Source organism: Silurus aristotelis (genome assembly GCF_946808225.1).
Source record: "Silurus aristotelis genome assembly, chromosome: 11".
NCBI classification, from domain to species: Eukaryota; Metazoa; Chordata; class Actinopteri; order Siluriformes; family Siluridae; genus Silurus; species Silurus aristotelis.
In genome coordinates this window covers 23,553,738-23,571,139 of record NC_139584.1, presented here as the reverse complement: position 1 = coordinate 23,571,139, position 17,402 = coordinate 23,553,738, and the positions used below count along the sequence as shown (strand labels likewise).

The 17,402-nt window shown below is 39.0% G+C and overlaps 2 protein-coding genes across 8 annotated transcripts; one reads left to right on the top strand and one right to left on the bottom strand.

Annotated features, from left to right (window-relative positions):
* The first annotated feature begins 263 nt into the window (after positions 1-263).
* On the top strand, positions 264-3,484 carry mrps25 (mitochondrial ribosomal protein S25). Its single transcript, XM_083554628.1, has 4 exons — positions 264-511; positions 1,162-1,268; positions 1,365-1,452; positions 2,418-3,484. The coding sequence occupies exons 1-4, from the start codon at positions 378-380 to the stop codon at positions 2,608-2,610; spliced, it is 522 nt and encodes a 173-aa protein (XP_083410754.1). The 5' UTR covers positions 264-377; the 3' UTR covers positions 2,611-3,484.
* rbsn (rabenosyn, RAB effector) lies at positions 2,829-16,934 on the bottom strand. 7 transcript variants are annotated; one of them, XR_014535694.1, is made up of 13 exons: positions 16,710-16,934; positions 15,531-15,826; positions 11,244-11,375; positions 10,981-11,081; positions 10,837-10,882; positions 10,588-10,749; positions 10,166-10,428; positions 9,332-9,402; positions 7,906-7,992; positions 7,693-7,795; positions 7,175-7,279; positions 4,467-6,444; positions 2,829-4,401 (listed from the first exon to the last, which is right to left on the bottom strand). XR_014535694.1 is itself a non-coding variant. In XM_083554467.1 (12 exons), the coding sequence occupies exons 2-12, from the start codon at positions 15,691-15,693 to the stop codon at positions 5,386-5,388; spliced, it is 2,292 nt and encodes a 763-aa protein (XP_083410593.1). In that variant the 5' UTR covers positions 15,694-15,826; positions 16,710-16,919; the 3' UTR covers positions 2,829-5,385. The 7 variants fall into 7 exon arrangements, 4 of the variants coding, with proteins under 4 accessions (XP_083410593.1, XP_083410590.1, XP_083410592.1 ...); XR_014535695.1 differs by having other exon boundaries at positions 16,578-16,724; XR_014535696.1 differs by lacking the exon at positions 16,710-16,934 and adding an exon at positions 16,153-16,699.
* Positions 16,935-17,402: the final 468 nt, after the last annotated feature.

Below are 17,402 nucleotides of genomic sequence, written 5' to 3'. Positions count from 1 at the left end.
TGATTTCCTGTCTGTCTGAACCAAAGAAATAAAAGTGAACTATCTGTACCATATAAAATTGCATAGCATTATATTTTCCCACTGCATCGTATTGCATTGATTCCGCATTGTGTTGAAATCGAAATCCGAGCACACTGCATCGTAATAGGGGTGAATCGTATCGCATCGGTAGCTGATTCATATGTATCTTTAATGTATCGTACCGTTGGCTTTGCACATCCCTAATCCATAGGATATGAAGTCTTCTCCAAACCTCTAGGTGGCAGTGAATAGGTTTTCCTTCTTCCAGTAAATACGGAGCAGGGCGAGAAGAACATGAGCTGGTGCTGAGAATAATATCTTTTTACATCAGTGTGTCAGTTTAACTATATTTAACCATGCCGATGAAAGGAAGCTTCCCCATACGGAGGACATTAGAATATCTGCAGAAAGGAGAGGTGGTGTTCAAAAACACGGTGAAAATCATGACCGTGAATTACAACACGTGTGGAGAATTGAGTGAAGGCGCAAGGTCAGTCACTTAGCCTGCTAGCCTGCTAGCTGAGTTTCTCTCAGTGATGGGGGAGATATATTCATTTCAAAAACACCTCTGTTAAAATGATACGGATACAAATCCATTACTGGTTAAAGTGTGATAAATATTTGGCGTGATATAATAATATAAGTGTAATCCAAAAGAGATTGCAATAGAAATATTTCTATACACTTTTTCCTGTGAAAGAAAGGCAGAAACAGGTGTTGCATTATATAAAAATGAAAGTGATTCCTTTCATGTATGATTTGTTATTAATGATCAATAAATAAAAACGACTGAAATCTGTTTAACTGATGCAGTTTTATTTTTTTAGGTCAGTGAAACTTATAAACTGTATATCCTGCACTTGCTGTTATTGCACTCTGGTTAGACCCAAACTGCATTTCGTTGCCTTGTACTTGTACATGTGTAATGACAAAGTTTAATCTAATCTAATCTGATCTAAATGCAACGAGAATCAATCCAATTTATTATAGTAAATTCAGTTCAGTGCCTGATACATTTATATAGTTTTCTTAAATTGATGCTAAAAGATACTGAGGTGAGATTACAGACTATGTCTATTTTCACGAAGTTTATTTTAAACAGAATTCATTAACGATGATGTGTGTGTGTGTCGTTCGCAGGAAATTTGTGTTCTTCTCTGTGCCACAAATCCAGTACAAAAATCCTTGGGTGCAAATAATGATGTTCAAAAATATGACCCCTTCGCCTTTTCTCCGATTTTACCTGGGTAAGGACATTTTGCCCAGTGGTCATGCTGACTATCGCTTAAGACTAGTCCTGTGTCTCCTGTCATAAAATTTTTGTTTTGTTTATGTTTGGGTAGAAGATGGAGAGCAGGTATTGGTGGATGTAGAAGGAAAAGACTATAAAGAAATAACCCAGCATGCCAAGAAGATCCTGGGCAAATCAGAGTAAGTGTTGATTATCTCTCTCTGCTAAATCCAGACAATTAAAATAATGTATTTTATGATTCACCACTCGATCAAGCTTTATTAGCTCATTTTTTATTTTGAATGTATCGAAGATATTGAGAACATTTATTAGGTTATGCAAAGGTTTATAGGACTGTGGTGAGACCTGCGATGTATGATTTAGAGACAGTGGCATTGAATAAAAGACAGGAGGTGGAGCTGGAGGTAGCAGAGCTAAAGATGTTGAGGTTTTTGCTGTGTGTGACGACGATGGACAGGATTAGAAACAAGTTTATTAAAGGGACCGTGCATGTAGGACGTTTTGGAGACAAGGTGAGGGAGGTGAGATTGAGATGGTTGGGACATGTGCAGAGGAGGGACATCAGTAGGAGAATGCTGAGGATGGAGACACCAGAAAGGAGGTTTGAGGGTGGTGAGGGAAGACATGCAGGTAGTTGGGGTGAAAGAGGCAAATGTAGAGGACAGGGGGGTATGGAGACAGATGATCCGCTGTGGCGACCTCTAATGGGAGCAGCCGAAAGAAGATGATGATTAGGTTATGCAAAGCCAAAGAGACAAAATGGCCCGAAAGACAAAAAGTGTCTGCTAACTTTCTATTTAGAAAACTTGATTTCCTCTTGAAAAAAGGGAAAAAGCTCAAATAAAACTTATTTCTGTAATTCATGTCATGTTAAAAGCGGCAAAATATATATATATATATTGTAATGATGCGTATTGAAAATACATTGCGTTTAAGCATTGGATTTTGTACTTTTTAATGAATAAATCCTTGCGTCAGATCTTAAGTGGATTTTACTCCCTGTAGCATTGATTTTCACTTTCATCAGTGCGTTACAGACGTGCAATACTGAAATGCATCAGGTTACATCTTAAAAGCATTTAACTGTAAAAACATTTTATAAATGCCTAAGACTAACACACAACTCCCATCTTTTTCCTCACAGTAAAGTTTTGCAAGCAGAGGCATTAGCCAAGATGGAGTCCTCAAACCCTGCAAACTTCGGGCCCAAAAAATACTTCTTGCGTGAGTGTATAAGTGAAGTGGAAGGTCAGGTTCCTCACCCAGGACTCGTGCCCTTGCCAAAAGAGATGACTGGCAAATACAGAACCAAAATGGCAGCAAGCTCTGAGGACTAATTCAGGCCACAGGAAAAGTTGAGGATTTTATCATCTTTCCATCCACACACAGATCTTCTGCCTAAACGGACTGCATCAGTATGTGTGTATATTCTTTTGCTGTACTGTGGAATTAACAGTTAACAGCTGTAGTGTATATTTCAATTGTAAATTCTTGGATTACTACTTGGTCTTCACGAAGACTTGGTGATGAATGAATGACACCACAGTAAAGATTCGTTTTGACCTTAGCATTCTTATTTAATCAGTTTTATTAGTGCAGTGAATTTGCACTCGGGGGAGGAAAATTAACAGGTTTCATTATTCAAATTCTACCAGACTTTCTACTGGTCGAGCCACAAACATGTTATTGACACCAAATTACTAGAGAAATATCACTCAAAAAATAGGTTCTGCATTTGGCTCTGTGCAGATGTTTGAGTTTTTAATTAACTTGATAAATAAATCGGTGATCTATTGTTAAGGAAACTTTTGTATTGTGATGCCCATGTAAAGTGTACAGGAAGGTGGTGTCAGTGCAGAACCGGTGTAGTGTTAGACAACATATTCCATTTTAAACAAATATCAACATCATGGGGGAGGAGACTGGAGAAGGTGCTGCATATCATTATCAAAAATGCTGATACAAAGCTATTAAAAGACTCAACAACATTAAAGTTTCCTTTGCCAGGAAGTTGATCAGAAGGTTGGCGTTTTAGCTGAAGAGCTTCAACTTTTAAATGTGAAAATGGCTTTTTAGAATAAAACCAAAATCTGTTCATTTTCAGCAGAGTGATTCAGGTCTTTATACAAGTCTAAAAACCAGGCGATCTTTGCATTAGGCTGACATTTTTCACGGATAAAAGCAGACGTAGAGCTCGAAAAAAAAAGAAAATTAATTCAGCAAATTTGTAATATTACAAATCTTAGAAAACGAGTATTATTAATTTCCTTGTCAATAATCAGGGAAACGTCTTATATTTCCAGTTCATCATCAGGTATGCTCTTTGCAACAAAGATGGAAAAAAAAATCACCATTAGCTTCTTAGAAGAAAGAGAAATTTCATAACCACAAAAGAACAAATGTAGTTATTGATCATGTTTTCTTGTAGTGAGATCCTTTCCAGTAACAGTGAAACACACTCTCTTCTTATCATGAGCTGCTGATGGGATTTTTCTCTCTCTTGTGTATCAACTCACGCAAGCGAGCCTTCATTTGATCGATCATGATTTCTCAATTGGATAAATCAGCAAATTTATATTGAGGAATAATCGTGAAAGTATTCTGGCAATGTTGCACCACCTCTTTGCCAAAGCCACATTTCTGCCATGCTGATAATAGTGTTATGATGAGAAAACAGGCAATTCATCGAGTAGGTAAAATATGACCTATAATAATATATACTATGAAGAAAACTTGGCTGCCTTTATTTTTCCTTGTGCGTTCTCTATGGTGTTTGAATAGTGATGTGCTGGTTTGGCGTACGTGCGCAAGCAGTTGTGTCCGTTACCAAACAACGGGCCTCATTTATCAATCGATTTATCAAGAACTGCGATTACGAAACTGATTAAAAGATTTCGTATAAGGAGTCTGATTATTGCAAGGCAACGCAGTGCATAAATATAATTCCTTCCTGGGATTCAATATGATTAATATTAAAAATCAATTGATGTTATAATTACTCCTTTAAAAATGGATTATAGACCTATTTAATGATTCCAAATGAATTCAAAACAAGTGCATAAATTTTAATCTATATATTCAATTGTCAAAAAAAAAGAGGAGAAGGAGGATTTTTTTGTTTACAACGTCTAGTCGTATACTCAAGCATGATCAGAAGTGCACAGTGCGTTCTGGAGCCCTGCCCGAGTAGTACAGCAGCCAAATGAAATTTTCAAATCTCTCCTATTTACAGAAATGCATTCTTGATATATATGTATGGTTAATGTTTGGACACAACAGCTTTATTGCTACGCAAATACGCAAAAACTACATGAAGCTTCCTTGTGTTGTTGTATGCTTTGGAACAAAGACTTGTCTTACTGTGTGCACTGCAGTGGCTGAGCTGCATTACTGGTAGATTTCACACACTCTGCTCTTTAAAAGGCCTATGAGCGTTGCCTTGAGTTTTGGGGTGTCACTAAGTACGCATCTGTGCTTTCAGGTGCAAATCAGTATAAAGGAAACTAGCATTACCAAAGAGTTGTAAATCTGGTAGGTATTTTTTAGATCGGCTTCAGCTCGTGAAACGTTTACACACACGCACTTCAAGTTCAAGATTGATAAATGAGGCCCAATAAATCTTAGACCAAAAATTTGTGCTATATGGACAAAAGTATTGGGACCCGATTTTTCTAGCCATATGAGCTTCTGCTCCAAACTGTTACCACAAAGTTGGATTCCACTACTAAATCTAGTGGAATTTTCAGAGATGATTTGGAGGTTATTTTAACAGCAAATGTACACTAAGCATGGAATAGGATGTTAAAGTACATAAAACCTTATGGTCAGGTGTCCACAAACATTTGCTCATATAGTTTCTTTCTTTCTTTCTGATGTAATATATAACCAAGGTAATGAGTAAATGGTGTGTTTGTGTATGAATATCTGTAGGAGCTCTATGTATAAATGTAGGTCTTTGTTTTATGCAGCTTTCTTCAGTTTTAGGCTGTTAGAGGTGCATGCCAAAAGGTGAAACATACACAACAAAACATAAAATGTATTTTTACTTCCAGCCTCCTGATCCCAAACGATGGAAAAAAGAAACTTGTAAAAGCGACACAAATCGACAACGGTCAGGGCGCTTTTCTCTTCTGCTCCTGCAAAGTGCACTGTAGCTCCTTAAGGTTTTGGGAGAGCAGCTCCACTTCATCTGTGCGTCCGCTGCGCTTGGCATCGAACATGTATGCACGGATGTTATCGATCTGCTGAAGCAACAGCTCTTCCTCAATAATGTCGTCCAGTGCTGGGCCCTCATTATCGTCATCTTCGAATGGGTTGGTTGATGCAGACGGCGTCTCGTCTAAGATCTCTTTGAAGGGGTTACCTTTGCCATTATCCTCAGCATCGTCTGCAAATGGATTTTGGGGTTTCTTCTCAGCCTGTATTTCCTGCTCCTCATCCTCACTGTCCTCAAAAGGGTTGTATTCTTTGGGTTTTCCAACAGTGTTCTGCTGCTGCTCCCCGTGGATCTCTTCACTGAAAGGGTTTGTGGTGTCTTCCTCAACTGGAGTAGCATCGTCTTCTTCAAATGGATTTAGTGAAGTCTCACCACCAGGGGGGGCTGTAGTGCATTCATCTCGCTGTAAAGGTGGTGAATTGCCAGGCAAAGGTGGAAATGAGTTCATTGACAAAGTATTAGATTGTGGACTTGTTTCCGAATACCACCCGCTCTCACTCGTTTCCACCCAGTGGTTATCGACGTTCTTTGACTCCCCTGAATTTGAGAAGTCCATTTTGCTCATATGGCTCTCCAGCTCTCTCTGCTGAAGATGGAGGATCTGGCTTCTTTGTAGGTCCTCCTCCTGGGCTTGACGTTGTGAGATCTCAATGGCTCGGCTTAACTGCTGTGTATTAAACTCCTCATACAGCTGTCGCAGGTTCTCCTCCAGCATGGCCGCCTCATCGGTGCAGTTTGCTGCTCGAGCCTGCTGAAGGAACGACTCGATGTTGTTAATCTGCTGCAGCAGTGGGTCGTCCGCTTCATTGGCCGAGCGAGATGTCGAAGAAGGCAACCAGCCGCCACCTTTAGTAATCCGAGGGCCTGGTGCGGGCCGAGGGGTGTCTCCGTCGGCACTGTTGGTCGCACGATTTTTCTCATTTTCAAGTCGACGCTTTTGTGCTTCCAGGGATGCCTGAAATAGTGAAAACAACGGAAATCAGTTTAATTTATATAGACCAACTGAAACACAAATCTCATTTTCTTCATAATAAAAACATGAAATGAGCCATTAACATTTATAGATGTTTGTTTTAATGTTAAACTCTGTCAGCAAGCTCTGCCCGCTCTTCTACTCTAGAAATGCCTTGGCTTGTGCTTGCAAATGTTTTTAAAAAAATTTACTGATGCAGCACCCTAGCTTTGTGTCAAGGTAAATGGAGAAGGTATTAAGTTCAGTGAAACATGGCCAAAAGTGATAGTTTGACCCAGGCCAAAAAAAAAAAAAAAAAAGTATTAAACATCTATACAGTGAAGTGTTAATTACAATGAAAAATTTGTTTTGTTTCCCTTCACCAGTGAGCTCTCAAGCCACATTCAAACTTTCAGCAGTTTCATTTGACTTTATCTAATTAGCCAATAAATAACGGCACGCAATAAATGCATCGAGCAAATGTGATGACTTGATTTTTAGTAGCCTGATGACAAGTTGTCATAGGCCTTTAGGGGTCGCAAATGAGCAGAAAGTGGACCTCATAGTGTAAAAACCTTGAATAGGTCTGGTTAGATAGAAGTGTTTATCACATGCATTACTGAATCTATAAAAATCTAAGGGTGTCAGTGCTGATAAAGTGCACACAACAATTCATGTCTATTTAAAAATCAAAATTTTTTTTAGGAAAAGCACAGATTGGATTTATCCTCACATGTCTCTGTAGCTGAAGCTTCTTTTCTTGTTCCTGTTTTCGTTTTTCTTTCAGCTCCTCGTATTTTTCTTTTGTAGGGAGGGACATCAGGCCCAACAACTTCTCCTGTACAAACCAGGCAAAGGATATATGTAAATATACTATTTTTTTTTTGTATTTACTGATACAAAAAATGCTGCAGCATGACAATGCTACAATGCAAACACTATAAGCCATAGTTTGTCAAGAGTTGAAGTGTAAGAACCCAAATGGTCTGCACAGAGCTCTGTCCACAACCACAAGAAACACCTTAGGGATGAACTGTAACCCCATCTGACAGATTGATCAGACAGTAATAGTCTTGTGATTGATTAAACACAAATCCCTACAAAATAGAGGAAATCCTTTTGCTAGAATGGTGAAATATATGCAGTAATCTATAATGGGAGGTTTTACACACTTTTGGCATCATAGTCTATATATTTCCAAATGAAGCTATATTAAGGATAAATTATGCAGTCTGTGTGTCTCAGCATTACCTGCACAAACAATGTCGCTGAGTAGCGCACCATCTTCTGCAGCTGGACAGCTCTTGGTTGAGGAGGCACCTCATTTTTTAGTCCAAGTGTTAAAATTTTTTTACTACAAGAGAGAAGTAGAGAAAAAAAGTGAAATGACTTAGAACTTCACTAATTATATGGAGAGGTAAATAAAACCAAAATTAGTCTCAGTACACAAAATCTGTAGCCTACCTCAGAGCATCGATGTGTTCATAGTATTTCTGCACCTCCAAACGAAGGCCAGCAGCAGTTTCTAGGTTATAGGTAGACTCGCCAGCACTGTAAAGAACAGATTTGCTATTTATGTTATAAATGTTAATGAGATACTTCATGCTGAGCAACAATAATGAACTATCGCAAACAAACGAAGACAAAATTATTTTCCATGAAAAGCGAACTAGACTCAAATCAATCAGTGATCCATTTATGGGTGTGTGATATTGAAGAAAGAAAAAAAAAGATCGCCATTGTTGCCTGGGATTTAGATAATCAGACGCTAATGCATAATTAAAAAAAATGTCATATTGTACTAGCTCAATTTTACAATGTTATTAATATACAGATTAATTGAAACTATACAGTAGGACAGTGTATGTATTATTTAATACTAAAGCATTGAAGTAATAACAACAAAAATCACAGCTTGAATTTGGGGGATTTTACTGGGAATACTGGTGTTTTTCAGTTCCTGCCTTAGCCAATGCTGATTGCTTCAGCTGAGACTCATTTTTATGTCTATAAATAGCTCTCCTTTTGTATCGATCTTTTCCCAGTTTGTCTGCTTTGTTTCCCTGATCCTTGTTTACTTCCTCTGTGTAAGTTTGCATCGCTGTTTATTTTTAGGCTTCGATTGTTTCTTTGGGTATTTGTGGAATTCTTTTTTGTTTTTGTGCCCCCCCCCCCACCTCTCACCCTGGTGCCTTGTTCTTTCAATAAATATCATGGACTTTTATCCAGCTCCTTGTTTGTCTCTGCATATGGGTTCACACACACACTCCAATGACACACGTGTCCTCAAAGTGAATGTGTAAGAAGCAGGAAAAAAGCGTAAGGATTTGAGCGATTATGACAAGGGGCAAATTGTGATGTCTAGACGACTGGGTCACAGCGTCTCCAAAACTGTAGCTCTTATGGGGTATTCACGGTCTGCATAGGTCAGTATCTATTAAAAGCTGTCCAAAGAAGGAACAGTGGTGAAGCAAGGCTCATCGATGCACGTGGGGAGCGAAGGCTGGCCTGTGCTATCCGATCCAACAGGCTGGAGAAGGTAATGTTGTTAATGCACGATGGGTCAGGACTGTTTTGGCAGCAAAAACGGGACCAACACAATATTTTTCTCAACATGTTTCTTCGCACATTTTACACGCTCTGCATGCGCATGCAGCATTACACATCACGCGGTGAATTCGTGAACGCTTTATGCAGCGTTTAATTGGTTACTGAAAATGAATGATTTGTTAAATTTGATTTTGCATATCGTTAAAACAACAATTATATTAGCACACACTATATATGTATCGCACACCCATAGATCCATCTGCACAATTTACACTAGGCATCGAGTGCTTTCCTTTTTATGGAAAAAGAACGTATTGATCTGTGGCATCTGAGGTCTTACTTGAGCGACTCGGCCATGCGGATGTACTCGGGTGCCTTCTCGTCAACTTTCTCCATGCACATTCTCAACCTCTACACAGACACAGAGAATGCAGGGAGTGACATACAGGAATATTAACAGCCTCAACATTTTCTGCTCAAATGTAAACACTAAAATCTTTTTTATAACAGAAGCATAATGGATATATTATGTTCGGAAATATTCACATGTTCAGTATTGTACTGGGAGTTTATTTGTTGTTACAGGAAAGTCATTAGGCTTCAACCAACCCATGGGAAACTATTAGATGCACACTGCTGCATAACTGTATGTAATTTAAAGGAATAAAATATATGTACATGTAGTGTATGTGAAAGTATGTTAAAAGTCTTGTCTTTTGTCATCACATTTATACAGTATGTATTCAGTGGACAGAGCTCATTATGGAGTATTCTTCTGAACGCCCACTATTTAGTGGTTTAAAAGTGCTATTGTCTTTAATAAATGTTTTACTTGTAAAAAATAGTGTGAAAGTGTAAGCTGTGACTTTAGCACAAGTGTAGGAAGTTGCTGAGAAACCCATTTTTTATTAGTGAAATGGTTGATTGTGTTTGGATGTGTCAGTCATCTTACAGTGTCCTCTATAAGAGGAGGGGGCGGGACTTTGTAATCATGTGTATTCTCATGGTCTCAAATATTTCAATGACAAACTTAATCTTTCCTAATGCACATTTAATTTAAGCAGGTATTTAGATCCAGAACACACTTGGATTTATTATCAGAGTACAATAACAAAAAACCTGCCTCTGACCTATATCAAATAAATTATAACAAAAATAAAACCTGTATATTTACCTCGTAAAGTTTGACAATGTCTGGCACATTGTCTTTCTCTTCCAGCTTGTGCTGGTAACGGAGCAGAGCGTCCATGCAGTGACGACAGCAACGAATCCGGTCCTCGTCTTTCTCCTCCAGCACAGAGCTCACCGAGGAGAGGCTGGAGATGGAGCCGCGTCGTGAGGTCTGCTGCGATGCGGAGCCTCCTCCACCAGGGGACGCACCCTGCCTGGGACTGCCAGGCATGCACAGAGCCTCTCGCGTACTACTCGTGAGTTTATCTGAAAGCAAATACACAAGGGTGAACTTATGTTGACAATAACATTTCATTCCTTTTAATGAACAACTACTGTAATTAAAAACAAATCCCGATTCATTCATAAATTGTACTGATCATTTTATAATATGACAAAAGTTGCAGTGGATTTGTGGTAACTTACATGCCATAGGAAGAGGCACAAATTCCATGCACTTCCTGCACATGATGGAACCACAGAGACGGCAGTGATGACGCCGGTTTCTGATGTTGAACCTGTCCCCGCAATCAGGGCAAAATGGTACGTCCTGATCGTTCACCCATGGCACAACTGACTTTTCTAGTGCTGCACAAATAAACAAATCGTGTTATGATTTTATGTATACAGCTCATGCCTTCAGGCACATTGTCAAGGCTTTTGTTTCTTACCCACCTCTTATCTTCCCACCATCCATATTGGTTCTATCAAAGGAAATAAGCTAGATAAAAAAGAAATGAGTATTTAGTCAAAATATTTGATGTGGGTTTTCTCATGGGCAAACACCAAATGCATTCACAACTTTAAGACCATGTTCACCTTCTCTAGCCTGATGATGCGCTTGTTGACTTCAATGACGTAATGGTCAATTCTGGCAGCTCTGTGTTTCTTAAAATGTTCCAGGTGACTCCGAGTGGCTCCTGGTGAAACAAAAAGTGATCAGCAAACAAAATCATCAAACAATAATCAGCTCAAAAATTCTATTTAAATGATGTGAACCCACGAGCCCATTATTTGGAAGAAATCCAAATATAAACAATTTTGTACAGAAGTGCTTTGTCCTACTAAAAATACTGACTTACCCAATTCCTGAGGCTCCCACATATACGGATCCACGCCTCCATAGTAAAAAGACTCGTAACTGCTATCAGTTCTCTCATCTCCATCCCTTTTCAGGAGTTTGTCTTTGGCTTTCTTTGCAATCTGTACCAGGCCTAAGTGACAATATCGGAATACGAATTATTAGCACATTCCACTTACATTAAGCATAATATAGGACATTACACTGTTAACAGCATACAACACTCATAAAAACAAATGCAATGTATGAATGGCCCTGAAATAGGAACTTGCCTTCATAAATGCATTATTAAACCTCAAATAAATCAAAACAGGAAGTCATTTTTTATGGTGCTTTTACATGCTGTGCAGAAAAATGGACTGTTATTTGGCCTGAATCAGAAATCCCCCTATTGCCTTCCAAAATGACACAGTGTTCATTTTAGAAGAAACATTATGGCCAAACTTTGCTACAAAGTTTTTACAAATATAATTTTGTAAAACAGAAGTGATCAACAAGGTGTTATTCACAAGGGGCCGATAAAATCGGACTTGGTAATATCATTGTATTTGGTACTCTTTGGCTTAACACAAGGAAGGAGTTTGCCTATACAGATCATCCGACTGGAAGTTAATAAAAGCCTCTGTAGTTGAGGTCAAGCGAGTAATGTTTTTTATTTTTTCCTCTCATGTGCTCATTTGCTAAGCTAAATAGCTAATCTGAATTCTCTTTCTTGCCGATGAACTCGCCTCGGATTCGACATACAGAATCGGCCGAAACGAACTGACGCCGTTCGACTAGAGACAGCTTGGTGTGTCCCCGGCTTTAAGTTCTTATCCTTCGTTTTTAATCTTGCCTTTTAATTTTATTGAGAGAATTAGAAGAACATTTGGAGAGACAATGTAAGTAACGTTTGGAACTGTAATGTTAGCGAGTCTTCAACCTGCTGTAGTTTAGGCTACAGGTAGGTTTAGGTACCAAAACGTGGTAACACGTGCACTGATTGGAGAGGCTTGCGGTGTTCAATAAATTAGTTACATTTAAGCATTCTCTGTATTCACAAATTACCTTTTTTCATAAATCGGCCAAAAAAATATATCAGTTGTTATATCATTTTATAGATAGATAGATATCGGCCCTGATTTCTAAATATTGGCATCGGCCAGAGAAAAACCCATATCAGTCGACGTCTACTCTGCAGTGCACTGTACAGTTACGTTTTACGAGGCGGTATCAAAAAGTTTTGAGACTAGTTTTATAACATGCCAACAGGTGGCAGAACAAGGCTGCACGCACAGTCACAGGAAGCATCGACCTTTATAAGTCAGTGTGCTAAAAGACATCGTCCTGTGTACATTGCAAGCTATGCAACTGGTACTATTCTGACCGCGTGCCTTACCATATATGTGATTTCATCATGGACGGCTGAAAAACTGGATGCTCCATGATGACAATGCACTCTCCCACCGAGCTCTCCTCACATGCGAGTTTCTCGCCATGATCAACATGATCTCACTTCCGCACCCAATAATATGGAATAATTAATTTTATGTGTAGCTTGAGCTGTTTTCACAAATACTCACACAAAATGTAATTAATCTATACTCGTATGTCACATTTACATTTTTGGGGTTTGGCAGAGGCTCTTTTCCAGAGTGACCTACAGAAGTCTCAGTATAATCCTGGTACTGGTTAACTAGTGAAATCCATCAGTCTACAAATTTTTTTCGGGCAGCAATATAGTACAAACCTAATGAGAGCACTTTTGCACTTTTATACCACTCGCTCGATTTCTTCTCTGATGAAAAGGTATCCTCAATATTATACAGTATTTATAAGGAAAAAAATAATGCATAATCTTAACCAGACCTAGATTTCAGTTGTTATTTAATTAAAAAAGTGATATCAATAATTGTAGGGGAGTCTATTATAAGAGTAATCCTATCCCCATTCTCTCCACAACCTCTAACCAGTCTTAAAAGTAAGGAGACCAAAACGGCACCGGAGGAATGTATCCCTGTACCGATGCTCATTATACAGTCCCTGACAAAAGTCTTGTCGCTTATCTATTTTGTAGAAACACCTGCTATTAATCTGACTTTTAATGAATCAATTGGTGTTAGAAATAGCTCCTATGATGTTTGCGGATGATATTGTGATTTGTGGTGAGAGTAGGAAGCAGGTTGAGAAGAGCTTGGAGAGGTGGAGGTATGTGCTGGTGAGAAGGGGAATGAAAGTCAGTAGGAGTAAGACAGAGTACATGTGTGTGAATGAGAGGGAGGGCAGTGGAGGAGTTCAGGTACCTGGGGTCAACAGTGCAAAGTAGTGGAGAGTGTGTTAGGGAAGTAAAGAAGAGTGCAGGCAGGGTGGAGTGGGTGGAGAAGAGTGACAGGAGTGATTTGTGATAGTAGTGTATCTGCAAGAATGAAAGGGAAAGTGTATAGGACGGTGGTGAGACCTGCGATGTTGTATGGATTAGAGACAGTGGCATTGAATAAATGACAGGAGGTGGAGCTGGAGGTAGCAGAGCTGAAGATGTTGAGGTTTTCGTTGGGAGTGACGACGATGGACAGGATTAGGAATGAGTTTATTAGAGGGACAGCACATGTAGGATGTTTTGGAGACAAGGTGAGGGAGGTGAGATTGAGCTGGTTTGGATATGTGCAGAGGAGGGACATGAGGTATATCAGTAGGAGAATGCTGAGGATGGAGCCACCAGATAGGAGGAAAAGAGGAAGACTAAGGAGGAGGTTTATGGATGTAGTGAGGGAAGACATGCGGGTAGTTGGTGTGAAAAAGGCAGATGTAGAAGACAGGGGGGTATGGAGACGGATGATCCGCTGTGGCGACCCCTAATGGGAGAAGCCGAAAGAAGAAGAAGAAGAAGAAGAAAAGCTAAAACCCTCCCAAATGATGTTTAATGCACTGAAATAAATTAGTTTCACTGAAAAAAGTTATATCATTTAATCAAGACAGAAAGGTCAACTTTTGTCAAGACAAAAGTATTGTCGCCTATACAGAAATTGAACCAATTTACTGCAAATACAAAAATATGTCAGCAAATTAAGTAGTGGTGCTGCGAGATCCAAATGTAATATCTTGTATGACTTCCATGAGCTTGAAGGACTGCATCCATGCGGTTTGGCAAGGATTCATACAATTTATTGATGAAGTCATTAGGAATAGCAAAGAAAGCAGTCTTGCATGCCTCCTAGAGTATATCAATATTCTTTGGTTTCGTTTTCAATGCTTCCTCTTACATCCTATCCCACATATGCTCAATGATGTTCATGTCTGGTGACTGGGCTGGCCAATCCTGGAGCATCTTGATCTTCTTCACCTTGAGGAACTTTGATGTGGAGATGGAAGTATGCGATGGAGCACCATCTTGTAGCAGAATTTGGCCTCTTTTATGGTTGGGAATATAAGAGGTAGCTAAGATTTCTTGGTATTTTAGACTATTGATGTTGCCTTCCACCCTGCGGATCTCTCGCACACCCCCATACCGGATGTAACCCCAGACCATGATTTTTCCGCCACCAAACTTCACTGTTTTCTGGGTGATTCTCGGATCCATGCGGGCTCCAGTAGGTCCCCTGCAATATTTGTGGTGACTGTGGTGTAATTCAACAGAAGATTCATCTGAATAATCCACCTTCTGCCATTTTTTCAGCGTCCATCCTTTTAGCAGGCTGTGGGCCTTGGCAAATGCCACACGGGTTTTTAATTGTCTTTTGTTTAGTGCTGGCTTCTGGGCACGAGACAGCTCTGCTTGCGGGGTCTGCCTGACCTGGGCTTGCCAAAAACGTCTCCAGTCTCTTCAAATCTTTTTTTTATCCTCTGTACTTGACGCTGAGACACATTGAAAGTGTCTGCCACATCAGCAGTGGATCTGGTCTTCAGCCTCTTGATAATCAAAACTTTAGTCTCAGGGTGCATGTTTGCAGAGGTCTAGTTGCAGTTGATGTGAAGTTCTAGTGTACTGGGGTTCTTTTTATACACACCTGAGACCTAATTGATCCATTATTAGTCACAGGTGAAGCTCATATGACAAGGCGACAACACTTATGTCTTTGCAAAAATTGACTCAATGGGCTTTACCAAGCTGTGAATATTAGAATACTTTTTTGACAGTTTCGTTTTTGCACTGAAACATTATTACTAAAGCTGTTGGGATTAAAATGAGCCATTTCTTGTAAAAAAAAAAAATCTTGATTAGAAATATATTTCAGCGGCACTTCAGGTCAATTTGTATACAAGCGACAAGACTTTTGTCAGGGACTGTAGATGTCATTTATTCAGCACTCACTCTTGAATTGGCTGCTGACATGGTGGTTGTCTCCGGAGTGTGCTTCATCGTAGTGATCCTGTAGCTGGTAGAAGGACTGCAGATCTTTCAGACACAGTGGGCAAAGAAAGCCTTCCTTCACTTTGGTCGAGTCGTCCAACTGAGCAGTGTAACTGGAGGCCATATGGTCGGTGGATGTCAGAACAGACGTGCTGGATGGGTTATAGTGGAGAAGATGGCACTAGTAGGTCGTGCCACACCTGAACAACCCGAAGTCTCTCCATTATTGGATTAACACGATTAGGGTAACAAGAAACCTAAATGTGGAAGACAGAAATACAGATCATCAAAGAAAGTCATGATGTTTTTTTTTTTACTTTTTTTTTTATGCTATGCTATGTTTACGGTGTCATACTCTATTCTGCAGAATTGGTTCACATATAAAAAAAAACTTCTAGGATTTTTATAATAAACACTATTTTACATCTTTAGTTCTGTAATCTGTCCTTTTCCTGGTAACTGGTTCCTCAAACAGTGTTCATTTAGTCTCTATACCTGTAGTTTCTCCTTCAAATATATTTTGGGAATAAACAAAAGACCTAGTTTCATCTGCTACTGTATTTCATATAAACCTTGGATTCACCATTGTTGCAGAAATGGACCTAGTGCAACTCCTCCATCAATCATCTTAACCTTAACACCTATTTCATCCGGGTCTTTTGGTGCTCTTATGCCGGTTCAACAAACACACATGCATGTTCACGTTCTTTCCTGTTCGGAAACGAGTTCCTATGATGACCTGCCCATGATTAGCTAGCTAGCTAAATGGCGCTTAGCTTACAGTGATTTAAACATAGCTAGGCTGTAATGAGAAAAATATATATTCATATTATTTTTGTTAACTTTAAATTACGATGTTTAGAGTCATATAAAGTGAAAACACTGCTCAGGCTGGGGCTGTAGTCCGCATTGTCACTGATACCGTTACAATCAAACCGCAATAATACAGCTAGTGCTGTAATCAACAAGCTGCTGTGGTAAAAAAAAAAGATGCAAAAATAAACCCACCTCTGACAAAAGAGCGTCCTAAATAACACCGAAAAAAAAAAAAGCTATTGCCTTTTTTTAGCTGTAAATAAACTGACAGCTCGTAACACGAGAACTCCAACTGGATCAGACTGAGAGGTATTTTTCCCCTACCTGTATTAGGGGAAAACCCCGCCTCCTCTGTATGATTGGTTAATACTGACAAGACTTTTTATTTGGATTGGTTAGCAATGGTATGTACTCCAGAATGGGCGAATACTGGAACAGTAGGTGGGATTTACACCGAAACGGGTAGTTAAAGAAGATCATCTAGTCCCAAAAAAAAGGGTGTAGGCCCATCCTAGTCATAAGGTGGTCACGTGATCCACGTCAGTTATGGTATCACGAAAGGGACAAAAAGATTTTTTGTACATGTACATGTATTGATAAAAGGTACCGTAATATAGAAGAAGGCAGAATATGTGCGCGTTTTTCTAACAAATAATGAAACCGCTTAATGTGGATTAAGTATACATGCTTATAGGGTACATACCTTATTAATTAAACTTATCTATTATTCTATTATATACAAGCATGTAATTGTCGTGTATATATAGTTCTCTTATTATCTCTATATGTCGTGTATATATAGTTCTCTTATTATCTCTATATGTCGTGTATATATAGTTCTCTTATTATCTCTATATGTCGTGTATATATAGTTCTCTTATATCTTATTAGTTCATGCAGTATAAACCACTAATGAATTATTGTGTTATCCATTAACATTGTTTATGTAAAATATTGCTTATTGTGCAAGTGACCTTATTTAAAAATATTTTAAAAGATTTATTGTAGATATCGATA

Excerpts from the sequence above, each read along its gene's own strand:
- rbsn (XM_083554467.1), bottom strand. The coding sequence starts at position 15,693 with ATGGCCTCCAGTTACACTGCTCAGTTGGACGACTCGACCAAAGTGAAG. Across the intron at positions 10,750-10,836 it reads GGATGGTGGGAAGATAAGAG|CACTAGAAAAGTCAGTTGTG; the intron begins GTGGGTAAGAAA and ends TTATTTGTGCAG. Across the intron at positions 7,796-7,905 it reads GAACACATCGATGCTCTGAG|TAAAAAAATTTTAACACTTG; the intron begins GTAGGCTACAGA and ends TCTCTCTTGTAG.
- mrps25 (XM_083554628.1), top strand. The coding sequence starts at position 378 with ATGCCGATGAAAGGAAGCTTCCCCATACGGAGGACATTAGAATATCTG. Across the intron at positions 1,269-1,364 it reads TTTTCTCCGATTTTACCTGG|AAGATGGAGAGCAGGTATTG; the intron begins GTAAGGACATTT and ends ATGTTTGGGTAG. Across the intron at positions 1,453-2,417 it reads AAGATCCTGGGCAAATCAGA|TAAAGTTTTGCAAGCAGAGG; the intron begins GTAAGTGTTGAT and ends TTTTCCTCACAG.